Source organism: Patiria miniata, unplaced genomic scaffold (assembly GCF_015706575.1).
Source record: "Patiria miniata isolate m_02_andy unplaced genomic scaffold, ASM1570657v1 HiC_scaffold_3, whole genome shotgun sequence".
Classification (NCBI taxonomy): Eukaryota; Metazoa; Echinodermata; class Asteroidea; order Valvatida; family Asterinidae; genus Patiria; species Patiria miniata.
This window is the reverse complement of record NW_024037069.1, coordinates 40,412,495-40,430,775: the sequence shown is the minus strand read 5'-3', so window position 1 is coordinate 40,430,775 and position 18,281 is coordinate 40,412,495. Positions and strand designations below refer to the sequence as shown.

The 18,281-nt window shown below is 40.9% G+C and overlaps 2 protein-coding genes across 4 annotated transcripts; one reads left to right on the top strand and one right to left on the bottom strand.

Annotated features, from left to right (window-relative positions):
- Positions 1 to 12: 12 nt before the first annotated feature.
- Positions 13 to 3,802, bottom strand: LOC119737446 (alpha-L-fucosidase-like; the record flags this gene model as incomplete). Its single annotated transcript, XM_038211805.1, is given in 5 exon segments — positions 13 to 65; positions 809 to 942; positions 1,064 to 1,136; positions 1,138 to 1,171; positions 2,928 to 3,802. Coding segments are annotated over 5 exon segments (668 nt in total), but the record flags the coding sequence as incomplete, so codon positions are not given.
- Positions 3,803 to 4,658: 856 nt separating this feature from the next.
- On the top strand, positions 4,659 to 17,856 carry LOC119737445 (WD repeat domain phosphoinositide-interacting protein 2-like). Of its 3 annotated transcripts, XM_038211803.1 has the most exons (11): positions 4,661 to 4,907; positions 6,798 to 6,880; positions 7,666 to 7,832; positions 8,752 to 9,039; positions 10,074 to 10,144; positions 10,559 to 10,666; positions 11,349 to 11,513; positions 12,699 to 12,803; positions 13,467 to 13,688; positions 14,804 to 15,003; positions 16,138 to 17,856. In XM_038211803.1, exons 1-10 carry the CDS (start codon positions 4,837 to 4,839, stop codon positions 14,958 to 14,960), a joined length of 1,437 nt encoding a protein of 478 aa, XP_038067731.1. In that variant the 5' UTR covers positions 4,661 to 4,836; the 3' UTR covers positions 14,961 to 15,003; positions 16,138 to 17,856. The 3 variants fall into 3 exon arrangements, with proteins under 3 accessions (XP_038067732.1, XP_038067731.1, XP_038067730.1); XM_038211804.1 differs by lacking the exon at positions 16,138 to 17,856 and having other exon boundaries at positions 4,659 to 4,907; positions 13,467 to 13,684; positions 14,800 to 15,167; XM_038211802.1 differs by lacking the exon at positions 16,138 to 17,856 and having other exon boundaries at positions 14,804 to 15,167.
- Positions 17,857 to 18,281: the final 425 nt, after the last annotated feature.

The following is an 18,281-nucleotide window of genomic DNA, read 5'->3' as shown; positions in this document are numbered from 1 at the left end:
TCAGACCATAACACATCGGGTTTGTAATTCTCAATTATCTCATGCAACTCTGGCAAGCAGATATCCTGAAATGTACATGAAACTCCAGTTAGAATTTGCATTGTCTTTTGACTATGTTGCCCTTGGCTTTGAATGGGGGACCACTCTTCAATCCAAACTTTGAAATGGGAGGGGGGGGGGCTTTAAATGGGAAAGATAGATGCAAGTACAATGAGATCATGGTAAGGTGTTTGGGACTGATTGGACCTGGACAATTGGTCCAAATACTTTAAAAGTTTTGATGAAGGATTTCTATTTTTTTTTGGGGGGGGGGGGTAAATCAGGTTGTTTCACAGTCTCTGTACACAGGATTTAATAAGTTGTGTAAAATATCAGTGATAACAAGGATTGTACATTTCTAGAACTTGTATTTTACATACAATATTGAAAATACGTAAGGTACAGTCTGCGGTTGTAGGTTTTTCTCCGTCAGATTTGAAACTTATGACTAATTATCAAAATAGTAAATTAACCAGCATGATTTACTATATAGGAACCATACCCATCCTGGCAAATTCCAACACGATATGGGAAACTGCACACACATATTTCTGACTCTGATTCTGGAGGTGTGCCAACCCAATGTAAAAGACTGTCAGTTTAGGGGTTCTGTACCCATCCCGACAGATGCCATTGGGGTTAAGATCAGTGCAAAATTCCAGTACTCCCTCTAAATTTCTAGAGGATATTGCAGAACCCTCTGCATGTTAAAGCATCACTAGGTACACAAGATCTAGAGCAGCTACACAGCCTATAAACTTGCCCTTACCAAGGTGTACGTTTGGGTGCTAAATCCACCTTTCTTGTCTTGCAGATACAGCGGATTGAACCATTCAAACAGCGAGTGGTACAGTCCAAAATGGACATCTTTGGTGTAGTTCCGAATTGCTGTTGCCAAATCACCTGCAGGGCAAGGAATAGTATGGGAAAGATTTCAAACAACAATCAAATTCTTCAGATCAAGACATGAAGATTTCAACTTAACTTAAATTTGATTTTGAGAAACTTAAATGTTCTTGCTCACCAACAAGATCTCTTTTAGGACAAACGTCCATGGAGTTCCAGTTCCAGGAATACTTGGAGGGCCAGTTGGTGAAAACCCTCGTGATGTTTGCTGGTCAACACAACATACCTGTGACGAAACAAATAATTTCAGTAGATGATCAACAACAAATACAAATATGACCGCCTTGCACAGGAGGACCCTCCTGCTATTTAAGAGGTCACAAATGGTCAAAATTCTTCCACTCCCCTGGCATACTGTTAACATACCAATGGGGGTCTTGACCAATATTGACCCAAGTAATAACATGGCTCAGAATGCATGTTTTCATAGGAGGGTTTTAATAAAACTTACCATCAACAGGGGTTCTTATAAACTTCACAATTGTAATAATTATGTCGGTCATGGGCAACATGGACTAATAATAAAAAATATATTTTTCATAGTTTTTAAAATAGCTTTTCAATTGACTTAAGATTAGACGATTGGTTTGTGATGAGTGAAACTAATAGCTGTGCTCATTTAAACTATAACTTAGATGTTAAATCTGTAAGTGTATTTATGTAATGACAAATTGTTCAACATGGAAAATTACTTGCCTGGATTTTTGTATCAAATTATTAATACTATTATATTACTAGCAAGTGGGAAAACGGAAAAATTCTGCCAACTGGACACCACTTTTTTCAATTAATTTTCTAGCGCCAAAAGTTACCTCTTTTATGGTTATTCCCTCCACTTTCCCTCCTCTACTCTCACCCCCTCCTTTCCTTAATTTCTATTTATCAATCAGTCGCTCACTTCATCGAGATTCGAACCTCGGACGCTTGCTTGATACACGAGTCTCTTAACCGCTAGGCCGCGCACGATCGCTGTTGCAATGATCAATCTTTGGACGTATTTGAAGTATCCATTGAAATAAACTAAATATTCATGAGAAAATAAATATTCATAATGACGTATTGCACTATCATTGGCCGGCTCATGCGACGTCTCATGCGACGTCATGGTTATCGATGTCATGCGTATAACGTACCGCTGTTCCAGACACTTCAATCAGTTTTGACCGGCTGCTTCAACTCGGATCTGCACTACATGTGCATGCAAAATGTGCTCCAAAAACACATTTTTACCAATTTTTTTTCGCATGTCCACTCTTTCCTGGATTCCTCTTGGTTGAAATCACAAGGTAAGGTGAAAATTTGGATGTTTGGCGGCAGGTAAGTAGTGTCCGGTTGGCAGAATTTTTCCGGGAAAACCCCCATATATTTTAACTGTTAGCGTTATTCAAGTTTGGGCAACTTGTTTCTCTCGCTGCGAAAAAAATAAAAATCAATTATACAATCAAAGGAAAAGCATGAAAAGTGCTAGATTGAGTAGCTCCAGCTCCAATGCATAAGCATTGGAGCTGACTCAAGCTAGAAAACTCGGCCATTACTGGACCAAGCCCAGTCTAATGGTGCTTTCTTAGCTGTAGGTAGCTTTCCAGCACTTAACTGGCTCATCACTCGTCACTCAAATTCTGATGAGAGGCAGGCTGGCTCTAAACAACAGACACACATACATTGGGGATTGGGGATAGCCTGACTGCTTATCAAGGACAAACCACTGCACTCCCACCTGTTTATTAGTATGTGCGAACATATTTATTATGGTCGTCAACTGATTAAATAGCCATTATCTTAGTAGGGGGCTAATGAATACGAACCGGGACCGGGTTCGCGAAAGCCACATTAGACTGGGCTTGGTCCAGTCACGAGTGCATGGTTTAATGACAGAAAAAAAAACCTGATAATATTCAGATCAATCAATTCAAATCAAACTCCTGTTCAGAATTGTTTTTTTTAATTTTTTTATTTAATTGTAATTCTAAAACTTTACTTACTTGGCACCCGATGCGTCGATAATCTCAGCGAATGTCTTAGGGTCGTAGAACTCAGCCGTGAACATGGGAGCGAAGTCGGGATAGGTAAACCCAGGCCGGTAATTCTTCTTCATGAACTCGACGTAAGGCGCCAGGGGTTTACCCTGCCAATGCCACCAGAACCACTCGGAGCCGAAGCTGGGCACGGAGAAGACTCCCCAGTGCATGAAGATGCCAAATTTGGCCTCATCGTACCATGAAGGCAGGGGTCTGGAGTCGATGGAGGGCCAGTTTGGCTCGTACTTGTACTTGCCTCTTCTGCCGAGGCACTGCGGAACTGCGGCAAGGACGATACACATGGAAATAAACGAGAGTAGCGTAGCAGACGCGGCCATTGTTGTTTATCACTGGCGGTACGGCGGGGAAACAATCTCTTTACACGCCGCAAATCCCTCAACAACTCCACCTTTAGTGGTTAGAGCATGGAGGAAGGAGTAGACTGCAGCTCAGACAGTAATTCTGGCCTGAATTTCCAGTGATGCCAAGCTCACAAAGTAACTGAATTGCGTGCAGTGAGTGACAGACGATCGGCGCGCTACCCAAAATTGGCTTCACGATCGTGTGTCGAATAATTTGATCACATGACCAACTTTAAGCGAAAGTGCAAAGATCACATGACCATACATATCACGTGACTAGATAAACTAATTAGATGAATGCAAAAGTCAGCAAATTTGTTTTAATTAATACCATCATATTTTGAAGGTCATTTCGTGAACTCAACCGAAACGAATTGCGCCTACTACTTGACATACAGTATACATGTAGTTAGATTCTGTTATATATAATCTTGGACAGGCAATGATTTTATTCACTCAGCCGCACCCGTCCATACAGTTTTGTTGCGAAAATCGGTTTATATTTTCCCTCAAAAGTAAAAAGTCTTTCAGATGAAATTTGTTTGTTTTTTTGCTTTTGCGTCATTGTTTTCGGTCTTTTCTATGTTTTTGAGGGGCAGCTTAAATTGCAAATACAAAAGCACGCAAGCAGCTATATGGAGGAAGGAACATCAACTTGAAGGGCGGATCCAGCTAGAACACATTTTTTTTTGGGGGGGGGGGAGGGGCCAAAACAAATTTGGGAGGGGCCAAAAATGTTTTTGGTCCCCCCAAAAGTGGGTCCAAAAACTTACGATGTGGATGGGGTTCGGGGCCCGCTGAAGGGTCCTAAATTTTTTTGCAATTCTAGATGATTAAGGTGCGATCTCAGGCAGTCGGTTGCTGACCAGTGCACTTTTACCAATTTTTTTTTAGGAATAGATGGTAGTGTACGCAGTGCTTGCTTTATTACGACGTCACTTAAAAAAAACACAAAAAATGGGTTTGTGTTGGGGGGCATAGCCCCGTTGCCCCCCCCCCCCCCCCGACATCGGCCGCCCTTGCACTGGCTACTTGTTTCTTTTTATTTGTGTTCATGCCCTGAAAGGAGTCTTTTAAATTTTGTCATCATGTTGGAACCTATTCCCTAAATGTTTAATCTCATGGCTTGCCATATATCAGTAGATTCCAAATATATTTCCCCTCCCACCGCAAGTAAGTACACGTCAGTTCCGCCCATCATCGGTAAATTTGGCACTGATATCATTCTTGCATGCTAATACGCATGCGCACTAGAGGTCACAAGACAAAAAAACCAAGGGATGTCAACAACAATAACAGTCGGGCTCTCACCTTTTACCAAGTGCAGAATCAAGGGAGGAAGCAAAGGTACCTGACCATTAATTCTGACGATTATTTCCATCCAGCGAAGACAGCTGTACGGTGAAAACTGTCAACGTCGGTGGGATTTTTACCCGAGAATTTCCCCCGGAAATCTCTTCCTGCAGGCCATGCACGGACTACAGAGCTGACAGGGCGACAAAGCAGGCCTCATGAACCTCGCAAACCAGCCCGCAGACCCAAGCTCCAACCTCCTTTTTGTGAATTTTAACCAGGATTACACGTAAGCAAAAAACATCAATGTCGCACTCGCTGTTCAATTTACATAGACGTTAGCTGGAGTTACCCAGCCCTGAGTTTTATCATATGGGTTGTCTATAAGGGCTGGAGCGTATTTTTCTCATAAGTAGTAGTATATTCAAAAAAAATTTGGAAAATGTTCAATTTTGTCCCCGTTACACACTAATTGCAACTGCAACTCACCCCAAACTTGCCTGGAATAACCATTACACAGGTCATTGAAGTAAAAAACGATCCACGATGAAGATTCAGCCTACAATTGCAGTGAAAACAGGAGGAATAACCGCTAACTTGACAACCTTTCAGGCATGGCCAGGACTGCTATGGAATTTTGCACACAAAAAAATTGTGTACAATGAATGGCGGCGGTCGATTACCACCACGTACAGCTCAGTGGTACTACGCGTTTTTGCGGTCGGTGTGACGTGACGCGGAAGCGTAATACCCGATGACTGTTTCATGCATTAAGAAGAGGTTCACTCGCATCACAGTGCGGTACTGGAACGGCAACCGTCGAGTAAATACCACTGCACTATGAATGCACGATAGCCGGCCAACTCGACGGTTGCCGTTCCAGTACCGCACTGTGATGCGAGTGAACCTCTTCTTAATGCATGAAACAGTCATCGGGTATTACGCTTCCGCGTCACGTCACACCGACCGCAAAAACGCGTAGTACCAGCGAGCTGTACGTGGTGGTAATCGACCGCCGCCATTCATTGTACACAATTTTTTTGTGTGCAAAATTCCATAGCAGTCCTGGCCATGCCTGAAAGGTTGTCAAGTTAGCGGTTATTCCTCCTGTTTTCACTGCAATTGTAGGCTGAATCTTCGTCGTGGATCGTTTTTTACTTCAATGACCTGTGTAATGGTTATTCCAGGCAAGTTTGGGGTGAGTTGCAGTTGCAATTAGTGTGTAACGGGGACAAAATTGAACATTTTCCAAATTTTTTTTGAATATACTACTACTTATGAGAAAAATACGCTCCAGCCCTAATAGACAACCCAATGATAAAACTCAGGGCTGGGTAACTCCAGCTACATAGACGTGACATTCATGGCGTAGGCACTTTTCGATCAAGGTCTTTGTTTATAACAATGTTTTGCGTACAAGTTCTGAAGGAAGTGTTGTATCTTAGTTCTTACAAACTTTGTTGCTCTGTTAGAAATTAGGTAAATAATAAATTGGGAAAAACATAAATTTAGGAATAGGATGGAGTATTTAAATTTTAAGAAACCAAGTTCAATGTTTTGTCAATTGTATTTGTAATGAAGTCTTTCCCATACACCAAATGGACAAAAGTTTAAATTTAGGCCTAGGTAAAATCACATTTCAGATTTGGACAAATCATTTGTTTATAATGCATTTATATTTAGGGATCTCTTTTTGACCTACCTGTTTCTATTTCATTTGATTGATTAATTTTTTATTTGTTTTATTTATTTACTCATTATTACTATAAAATATTACTTTATTTGTTTTGGTTGGGCAGAGGGGTTAATTTCTCATTAAAACTCATTCTTTGTCTATTCATATCGATATGTTTTGATCTAAATTGTTGCAATGTGTGCGCTTTCTTTTATATATTTTGTGAATATTTGTTGTTTGTATGTGTTTTTAATGCTGAACAAATAATAATAATAATAAAAGAACACAATTTGTTCGTTTGGATTGCAGTATAGAAGTACTGGTATAAATTTTCATTATTATTTTGCCAAATGGGAAAAGAGATTCTCGTTTCAGGATTTGAGTGAATAACAGAATGAGCCCTGGAATGAACATACATACATGTAAGTGAAGTGCAAGAATACTGACTTATGTCAGAACAATTTCTTTTACAATCTTTTTTTTGTTTTTGTTTCCCCTCACTAGATCTCTGGCAGTTGGAGCTAAGACAGGGTACAGGCTTTTCTCACTCACATCAGTTGATAAACTTGAGCAGATCTACGAAAATGGTAATTGTTGATTTTTTGGAAGATTCAGAAAAGTCTAGTGTTGTACTAGTGCAGTACTTTTATCTGAGTTCTGACGAGTACCAAGTTATCAGGTACCAAGTACTTTGACCATTCAGAGTGATTTACAGGTACCCGGAGTCCAAGTACTTGCACCTTGGAGCTCCAAGTATGAGTACTTTGTGGAGTATTCAAGTGAAAACATTTATAATCTCAAGTAATGAGTGGCAACTGAAACAACAAATTCAGCAACGAGAAGCAAGACTTCTTAAAAGCCAAAACTAAATTACTTGATTTTTCCCTGAGTCCTTAGAATCGAGTATGAGTACTTTGATGATGGAGTACGATATCGAATAATCAAGTCCATCTACTTTGGTCCTCATGTACTGTATATTTGAGTCCAAGTATTTTGAAATTTGAGTGCGCGTGGAAGTACGAGTATTCTCAAAAAGTACTGATGTTGTACTTGAGTACGAGTACCGAGTATAACAACACTGGAAAAGTCCCTTGCAGAAATTGTATTACAGTGACTGTTAGGAAGATTTTGAAGGATTGACGTAGTGGTCACCCGTCCACTAAAAAAAAAATGCAAGAAAAAAATGGATGATTTTGGAGGATTAAGGCTATATGAATGTTTACATGGTGGCATTTGGAAGATTTTGAACGATTGCGATTGGATCCTAGCCAAAAAGCCCTTGGCGGTTAGGGTTAGTGATGATCTTGCTGCTATGGAACCCATTCATATTTGTTGGTGATACCTTTGATACCTTTAAAAAAAATCCTTTTAGATTCGGAGGACATCTGCATCGTGGAGCGACTGTTCTCCAGCAGTCTGGTGGCAGTGGTCAGCCTGTCGGCGCCCCGCAAACTCAAGGTCTGCCACTTCAAGAAGGGCACGGAGATCTGTAACTACAGCTACTCCAACACTATCCTAGCTGTCAAGCTCAACAGAAAGGTAGGTACAGTGGTAATACAGTGTGTCACTTTGCATTGCTTGCATCATTCTCAATGTGTTATGTGCCATGGGCTGTGTGCAGACCTGCAGATGACACTGTGTAGCCTACTCATAAGAACTATTTTAAGGTAGAGTATATCATTTCTCAATGGTGCGTTTTTAGCTACGGGATAGCAGCTCAACAAGTCCTCAAGTCTCTCTCTTAGTCCGTTACTTGCTGGTACTTGGTTGGGTTCCTCCTGAAACATCCTTTTGGGATCTTGGCTAGGAGGGAGTTAGTTAGTTAGTAAGTAATAAACATTGACATATTTTGACTGATTTCAACCAAACATTATCAAAAGTATCAGTAGCTCCAAGCCCCAACATGTATGACTGGGGTAAAAAACCTGATATTTTTGAACCAAAATTCGTCGGCCCTCAGCTTCTGAGACACTCTGATCGAGCTTGTTTTCTTTTGAAGCAACAAAAGTGCTCAAAATCTAAAGGCAGGTGCTTAACAACAACTTTAGCACTGAATGCTGTATAATCTGAGAAAACAATTTTCTAGGATCTCGGTTTCATTTCAAAAGTTGCTGAGTCTTGTTTTGAATTGTGCTCGAAATCAGAGTCCGGGACACATTTTCATTCAGCTGATTGCACCTACGCGATGTCACGCACGATTTTGAACTCGCATTTTTGTTGGTCCTATTTTCCGATTTGTTCCCCCCATAGGCCAGTTTCATTGGGCCTACCTGAAAACAGAGAATTGACCACATTGGAACACCAACTTTTCTCACAATTTTGGATGCTGAAGCAGCTGTGATGCATATACAGTTGACCTGCTGCCTATATGATGTCGCTGTTTCGCTCATGAATTTGAAACTATGCATCGACATAAACCACATCTCTCTCTGTTTTATTCAATTGTTTGTTGCTGCAGAGGCTTATTGTGGCACTGGAGGAGTCCCTCTACATCCACAACATCCGTGACATGAAGGTCCTACACACCATCCGGGACACCCCTCCCAATCCCCATGGCCTCTGCGCTCTCTCCGTCAGCAACGACAACTGCTACCTGGCTTACCCGGGCAGCAACCAGATCGGGGAGGTCCAGATCTTTGATACGGTCAACCTGCAGGCTGTCACCATGATCCCGGCCCACGATAGCCCCCTAGCCGCGTTGGCGTTTGACCACAGCGGGACCAAACTTGCCACGGCCTCGGAGAAGGTATGTACACATCCTGGGGTGTTCTAGCAGCTGTTTTTCTATTCATGTAGATAAGTGCCCATACCAGTTGTGCCATAGTACACTGTGCTCTGCTGTGTGAATAGGCACAGACAGTCAAAAAATCCATCCTCCTCCCCTGTCATGCCTTTATACACATCCTAGTCACCAACAGTCAGATCATATTTCTTGTAGGTACTGTGATATCCGAATTTCATCAACAGACAAAAGCAAGTTACCGGCTGGTACGGCTGGCTTATCAATCACCTACAGTCAAAGCAAAGCTGTATCAAATTGCATAACAGTCACAGTCAGTCAATCATGCTTTACAGTCACTCAATTGATTTTTACTGTTTGGATGGCATTTTTTTAATTTGCCAGCCAGAGAGGGAGGGTTAAGAGTTACTTTACTACACAAAACTCTTCACGTTTGTCCCTAATAACAATGGTTGTAAAATTTGAGTGAATTGTCATGTCAAAGGCATGTCCTTTAACCCTAAACCCTAGGCCATCTGGCTAGGATGCAACCTCAATCCTGCAAAATCCTCCAATTGCTACCAAGCAACAATTGGATTCAGCCTCAATCCTCCAAAATCGTCCGTTGTTTCTTGAATTTAGTTTGTGGAGGGTGACCACTGCCTCAATCCTCCAAAATCCTCTGCCAAATACTGCTATGGTTTGAGGCAGTGCGAATGGCGTTCAGAAGCAGTGCGGATGAAATACGAGAAAAACACAGGGCTGATTTATGCATGGCTGAACATAACCAATGCAGGATATGGCCTACTGGCTTAACATAATGCATCCTCCACAAAATAAGCCATACATCTTTGCCATTCATCCTCAATCCTCTAAAATCATCCAAAACCGGCAGGAGGATTTTGGAGAATTGAGGAGGGTTAGGGTCAACATGTCGAAAAATGTGCTCACGTTTTATAAGAGGACCAAATCATTAGAAACCATACATGTGACTTTCTTTGATAAGTTCCAATATGAGAATTTTACCATAAGTGAAACTGAGTTGTTCTCTTTGTTTTCAGGGCACAGTAATCAGGGTATTTTCCATCCCTGATGGCAAGAAGGTGTTTGAATTCCGACGAGGTGTCAAGAGGTATGTATAACATAAATATTTTAATATCAAGTGATTGTAACATTCAAATTCCTTTCACGTCCAAGAACAACAATTGTTCTAACTATCAGAAAAATGTCAAGAAAATTTTTTTGATGGTAGAATCAGACAATATCAACAAGTCAAATATTTTCAGCAGCCTTGGGCAACAGCCACAAACATATTTTGTCTTCCACAAAACAAGGGATAATTAAAATGTTACTTGAACAAATGGATATCCTCTTGTTATACAAACCAATGTGCATTGAAAAAGTCACTTAAACTGGGAACTATGATCGCTATCATTCACATTTCAGACATTTTGTCCCAAACAAAAGCATTTTAGACATTTCTGGTTCATAGTGCTACATTGTCACATAAATGTTGTTTAAAAAAAATTCATTTGCTTTTATACAGATGTGTCAGTATAAGCTCTCTAGCATTCAGCTCTGATTCCATGTTCCTGTGTGCGTCCAGTAACACAGAGACCGTCCACATCTTCAAGCTGGAGATACCCAAAGAAAAGTAAGTTATACAAATTGGGGGGGGGGGGGAACCTCCTTGTTCATTGCACGACTCACAGAATTGTTAGGATCAGATGAGCTTGAATGCTGGGAAACATTATAAAAAAACCGGCGCCATTCTACTCCGGAAATAACCAGGGCTGATCTAATTGTTAATCTGTGAAATGCCAATGCTAACATTTGAATGAGTTTTGATTTAGGATTTTAAATTACTGAATTATATAAGCATACTTGGGAGAGACTTGGAGATTCTTCTCCCAAGCCCTTGGATTGTACTGAACATGCAGTGCTTAAAAAATCCCCTCCCTGAAAAAAAACTGGGATGTGCATTTGCTTGTCAGTAGATAAGCTTGGTATCCAAGGATAAGAGTATGGCTGCCCAGCTGTGTAGTAATAGACTATTATCATGTTGCGATCATCTTGATTTTTTCCACTCAAATCAACGTCACCAGAGCGAGGCTGGAAGGACAAATAGTCTGGTTCCTTTTTGCGCAGAAAATGTTGTCATTCAGTACTGCTATTGGATACATGGAACATGACTGAAATGGTGGCAGCATGACAAAGGTCTATTATACCCACGCCACAAACAAAGGGCAATTGCTTTAGGGGAATCTGGAATTGTTTTGCAGGGTGTAATAGAGCAAGAGTTAATTGGATTATTTTTGACTCCCCCCCCCCTACAGATCCACAGAGGAGCCCACAAGTTGGATGGGGTACCTAGGCAAAGCCCTGATGACCCCAGCTAACTACCTCCCTTCCCAAGTCACTGAGGTCTTCAACCAGGGCAGGGCCTTTGCTACCGTCAAGCTACCCTTCTCTGGCCTCAAGAATGTCTGCGCTCTTGCCAAGTAAGTCTGCATGCTCTGCGGGAGCTCGGCATGCTTGTGATTGACTGGTGATTGACTTGTGATTGACTGGTGATTAACATGTGATTGACTTGCGATTGACTGGTGATTAACTTGTGATTGACTGGTGATTAACATGTGATTGACTTGTGATTGACTTGTGATTGACTTGTGATTGACTGGTGATTGACTGGTGATTGACTTGCGATTGACTGGTGATTAACTTGTGATTGACTTGCGATTGACTGGTGATTGACTGGTGATTAACTGGTGATTAACATGTGATTGACTTGTGATTGACTTGTGATTGACTTGTGATTGACTTGTGATTTACTGGTGATAGACTGGTGATAGACTTGTGATTGACTTGTGATTGACTTGTGATTGACTTGTGATTGACTTGTGATTGACTTGTGATTGACTTGTGATTGACTTGTGATTGACTTGCGATTGACTTGCGATTGACTTGTGATTGACTTGTGATTGACTTGTGATTGACTTGTGATTGACTTGTGATTGACTTGTGATTGACTTGTGATTGACTTGTGATTGACTTGTGATTGACATGTGATTGACTTGTGATTGACTTGTGATTAACTTGTGATTGACTTTTGATGGACTTGTGATTGACTTGTGATTGACTTGTTATTGACTTGCGATTGACTTGTGATTGACTTGTGATTGACTTGTGATTGACTTGTGATTGACTTGTGATTGACTTGTGATTGACTTGTGATTGACTTGTTATTGACTTGCGATTGACTTTTGATGGACTTGTGATTGACTTGTGATTGACTTGCGATTGACTTTTGATGGACTTGTGATTGACTTGTGATTGACTTATGATTGACTTGTGATTGACTTGTGATTGACGTGTGATTTACTGATGATTGACTTGTGATTGACTTGTGATTGACTTAATTGCAACTTTGGTCTCCACCAACACTGCTGGCATGGACTTATCAACTTTTACATAAAAGCTTGTCAGGAAATGCAAAGAATTACGGGGACGCCTTTCTGTACTGACACATATCCTACTGATGATCTTATTCATGGGCTCAATATTGGCTGGATGACGTCCTAGAGTCATCGTAAAGATTTCAATTTGTCTTCTCAAAGCGACATTTATTTGCAGTGTAGCAATTTCACCGAAGAGTTTGATGGAACTTTTCCTCTCTCTTCTTGCAGTATATCTAAGCCTAGAGTTCTCGTCGCAGCAGCCGATGGCTTTTTGTACATATACAACCTAGATCCAGTGGACGGAGGTGACTGTACGCTTCTCAAGCAACACAGGTATAATATGTCTGAACATTTTTAGAAACACATTCTTTTAAAATGTTGTATTTTTTAAGTCACAGTAAATAGATTGCTGTTTTCAATCATAAAATTGAATTGAATGCCTACATTTCGGTGCCACAAAGTCAGCATTGCCATTGTAGGCAAATATTGTATAGCACTGCACGCAGTAGGTATTACACAAGCTTTCAAAACACAGAGCCAACACCCAACAGTAAAATAGGTACCTGATTCGCTCAGGGAAGGTAAGACGGCGAGAGGAGAGGACTGGGCACCGCCACTCATATGCCGCGCCCAATAGTGGACCTCTAACATCCCACTGCCCCTACGGCCAGTAATGGCTATGGGACCTTTACTTTAGCCAACACCAAGTGCTGGGTCGGTCTGATTATGATAATCTTACATGGCACAGGTAGTGACCATTATGCCATTTGATGAAGGATTTGCACTTTTGCAGTTGTTTTGCGTAAAAGTAAGCCATACTCTGTAGTTTACAACACACAACATGGTTGTTAATCAAATGCTTGCCTACTGCAGTGGCGGCCGATCGTAGGAAAACCGGGTTGTAACACAGTTCTTTGAGGTCATACGATCGGAACCTGTTCATTCAGATTAATGTGAGAATTAAATGAGTTGGGCATTTTCAATGTAACTTTTCAGGCTGGATGGTCAAGTAGAAGGGGCCGAGGGCGGCCATCTTGCAGGCGGTGTCAGCGGTGGGATCGCCTCAGGACAAGCAGCAGCATCAGCAGCAGCATCAGACCAACCAGCTAGCAGCAGCAGGCCATACTCTGGGGCAGCGTCATTCGCAGCAGCAGCTGCCGCTGTGCCCAGGCAGGAACCACTGTCCACATCGCCGCACCGATCACCTGCTAGAGGTAGGCCACAAACTTCCTCTTCTTATCTCTCTGGTGCAATTTTAGTTTGCATTTTGAATGTCGCATCATCAGCTGTCAGTATATGTTGCATCCTTTTTGATACTACAATGTATGGGCTGAGATCCTGAAGGGATTGGAGGTCATTTCTCAAAATAATTTATTGGTGTGTGCTCAGATCTTATTTCAGAGTACGCCAGTTTTAGCAACACTTTCCAGCTGTGTTGAATATTGCTCTTCCTTCAATAATGTCAAGCTAATCGTTTGAAAGTAATTCCATTTATAAGCAACACAATGTACATCCTGGTGATCTCCCACCCCTGCTCTTTCAATTCCAACACTACTGTTGACACCTCCCTCCAATTTTGACCAGCAAGTGTTGCTGCAGCTATAATTGATTGATTGAATTGTCTCATGTCAAGTTTCTAAAAGCATTTACAATATTTATGTCAAACAATTATAAGAAAACCAAACCATTGAATTCTCTCTTGTGTGAGAGTGCGTGTGTACATACATACTGGAATTTGTATCCTTGTGGAGTCATTTTTTTATTCTTGTGTACTAAAAGTTTAGAGTTTGAAATCTAGTTTCACAATGCTCCTACTTTAACCAAAATTACTCTCCTGGGCTGAAATTTGGACTTATATCCCTTACATAAAATACTTCAGTTTGCAACGGATCACCCCACTTTGGAAATTCCTAGTTTCTGAACAAAATGCATCTATTTTCGTGAAAACCTTGTGGAGACATATTCACCTATAGAAATTGCCCTGTGAAGACATACAAACTGTTTTTCTCCGATTATACACATGTCTCTATAAGGTAGTGAATTACAAAACAAAGGCTCTGCAAGGAACGTATTTTTACCCTTGAATCTCAAAGGCAGAGGGTATTTGATGTGTAGTAGTGACTTTGATTTGTAGTAGTGAAACGGTGCTGCAGTTTATAACCATTCTAACTCCGTCGATTTTCTGCAGTCTTTGCACCAAGCCAAAGGTGTCTCATGTGTTAATAGTCATGTCAAAAAAATGCAATGCTCAATATCACTGTCAGTCAACAATAATTAAATTCAACCAGAAGTTATAATTGAATGGATATGTATGTGTTTCTGTTTACAGGCAGCCCAGCTAGGCAGGCCCATGATGCGGGCACCAGTGATCTCCTAGGCGCAGCTGCTGAGGAACCCAATCCCTACGACCCCCAGACCGGACTGAACACGCTCAGACTCGACGACGATAATGAATTTCCTCCAATGACGCACCACACCGAAACGTCCTAGCCCCTCGCGATCATGTTTCCCTGCTGACCACTGCCAATAGCAGGTATGTGCAGGCAGTGAGGTATCGTGGGATTGGTAATGTCATAGTCGACCAGTCCATGGCATGGTTTACATTATGAGAGATTGGGTACCACACCCTGACTAATCAGCAGTCCGGGTACCATAAGCCGTGTCCGAATTCCATGGCATGGCTATGGCTTGAAATTACACACGAGTCTATGGCAAGTGGCTGCAGCGGCTACCATAGACACGTGGGCAATAACAAGCCGTAAGCAAGGAAATCGAACACGGTCTAACTTACAAGAGGACAATAAACCAGAAGCTGGTAGCTTTGTCAAGCACAGAAATGTTCTAAGCACAGAGCATACTTGTTAAGCAAAAAAGGGTTACCAGCCAAGAAGTCGTGTGAAGCATATTGCTTGTGACTGATTCTCGCTTAATTTTTTTGCCAAGCGCATAAATTTGCACGCAGGATTTTTAGCTGAGAATTTCCTGGAAACTTGGCCAAGGTTGCTTTTTTTGTTATCAAAGGTGTCTTCTCGCAGTGCTTGCACATACTTGCAACCATCCTGATTACCCCCAAATCCACAACTGTGCTGTTAGTCAATTTTTTTATCTTCACGCAAACTTGAATTCTCAATCTTAATTCATCAATCATGACGTCAAAAGTGTCCATGTAGCACTCCATGTATGCTCACACTGTTCCTGTCCCAGGCACATGTAATAGGATAACTGCTGAAAAGTTTGCACAACACAAGTGTTCAGTCTTAACTGTGGGTCAAGTTTGCTTGAAGATAAATTCGTTATCCCACTTTTGCTCATGCAACACAGAAAATCCCATCATTTGATTGGTAGCTCGTTGATCACACGTCATTGAATTATTCGTCTCAACCCAGAGCCCGGTTGCACTGAAAAAATAGAAGTTCTATTCCACAGTAAATAGAAGTTCCATTGCACGGCCGGTCACACGATTGGTGGCTCTGACCAATCAGATGATGAGGACTAAACACTGAATGTTTGTGAGTGCAATGGAAAGAATAATTTCATTCAGTGACAGATGGAATGTTCCATTCCAATCGGCTTCTCCTTGTAGAATGGAACATTCCATGTGTTATCACATGAAATTACTCTTACCATTGCACTCATAAACATCTTTTTTTTGCTGTATAATGTACAGGCATCATCAGGCATCGAACCCATATAAAGTAACAGTGGCTGAAGCTTTAACTTCCTCAATCCTGCAAAATCGTCCTGAAACCTTCAAGTCGATTTGGAAGGATGTCGGATGGTAATGGTTATTGTGTAAAGAAGGGATGTTCATAATTGTTGAGAAAATTGTCACGCCTTGTAATTGGACAACATGATGAAAGGTCTTTTTAAGCATGGAATCTAAAAGCTGTTGTCTTTTGTAAAAGTCAGCAGTGTGTTCATATCCATGATTGTCGTTGGATTTTTTAAAGGCAACTTATTTTGCGTATTGATGGCACGTGCTATGGGTTCTTGACAGCATGGTAGTTCCTGTGTCTGCTAGTGTTGCTGCAATTCCAAATAAAAATCAGTGGTACAGTATATCTTACTTGTTCTGTGAAGGCAGAGTACAAATTAATTGTGAAAAGGACATTTGACAGTACAAGATTGTCTCAGTATGGGTTCAGTCCAACAAGAGAAGGCGCTTTTTTACCAGTTTCGAGAGCTGCGTGGACGGGACACACTGCGTGCATGTACCGGATCGTGCGGGCGCGCATACAGCGCGAAGTACACACGACTTATTTTATTCTGCATGTGCACATAGCATAGCATCTTCGTGTGAGCCACAGGCGTCTTTTGCATTGGCACAAATGTCTTTCTTAGTGGTCTCCCCCAACTCTCCCTTTCTTACCCTTGAGGGGGTACTTGTGCACGGAGCCCATATGAGCAATGAATTTCAGATGCTGACACTTCAGTTGACAGACCCTTTTCAAGGATTCGCCATCTTGGATTAATTTCACTTGTCTTGTTTCATAATGTCGTGTCTCTCTGGGGAAAAATAGAATATCATTACAATTGTTTGCCATTTGAGAGATCATGCGATTTTCAAAATAAATCCAATATGGCGATATCCTTGAATTGTGCCATGCCCCCACTACATGCACAATGCTAGTCATGCAATATATTTCTGCACTCGCTAATATGCTGGCGCTGCTTTTGTCAAAACCACTTTTTGTATCCACCCGGGTTTCTTGTGTATCGCTGTTTTTTGAGCGACGATGGTGTACAAAATACAGTCAACAGATTAACGGAGGAACTTGTACAAAGTTTTTAATGCTAAACTTGAAAGCTAGCAGTGTGGAAAAAAAAAATTTGTTTCCGTCTTGCAATGATTTTTTTCCAAGTTGTTCATTGGAACAAAATTAATGTTTTATCACTTATCTTATATAAATACAAAAAAAGTATCTTTGATTTGGTGATAAGATTCTTTGAGGTACCTCTGATGTGTATTACCTTTTACAAATTTAAAATTTATTGAGAGATTAGTAAATTTATTAACAAGTACTCAGTAGCTGATAGATTAGATGTGCTCTTTGCTCTAAAAGGAATTTTAAAGTTTTTTTTTTTAATGGATGTTAACTTTGAATTATTGTCTTCTTGGCATTTATTTGATTGTTTGAAGTAAAAAAAAAACAAGCACAGCACAGTCCGATGGCTGGAATTGCAGTATTACAAATTTCATTGAGAAATTATTTCGTCTTCTCAAAAGGCATTTTGAATCTCTATTAACTGTGACACAGCATGTAGTTTGTTTTACATGGAAACTGAAAATGTGCTTACAACTAAAGCTGAAAATAGAAAAAGGAATAAATTGTTCTGCGAATATTCGTCCAGCTTGGAGTTGAACAGCTGGATTGGATTGAAGAAGCAGTGTCTCCGTCTGTATTCCTTTTGTGAACTCGCGTTAAATTTGTCACTTTCTTCATTTTGAATATTGGCGCAGCATGCTAGCTGGGTGGAGTCATTATACTAATGTATTACTTTGACCTCAATTTGCATGTTGACCCCAAGTAGGCGTGGTAAACCTTGGTGAAGCAATTTGGCCACATTTTTTCATCATGGACGAAATGTTTTTGAATGTTTTCATAGAGATAATGTAATATTTAACTATTGAAAGTCTCAAGGCAGCAAAGTTGCCAAAAAGGCAAAAAATAAAACAAAAATAAATCTTTTTTTTTTCATATGCCAACCCTGACTTCAGAGAGGGGAAATCGGAGCTTATATACAACCATGAGCTTTAAGATGTAACTAAGCCATTAACCCTTACATTTTGTGCTTCCGCATATAGGCCTT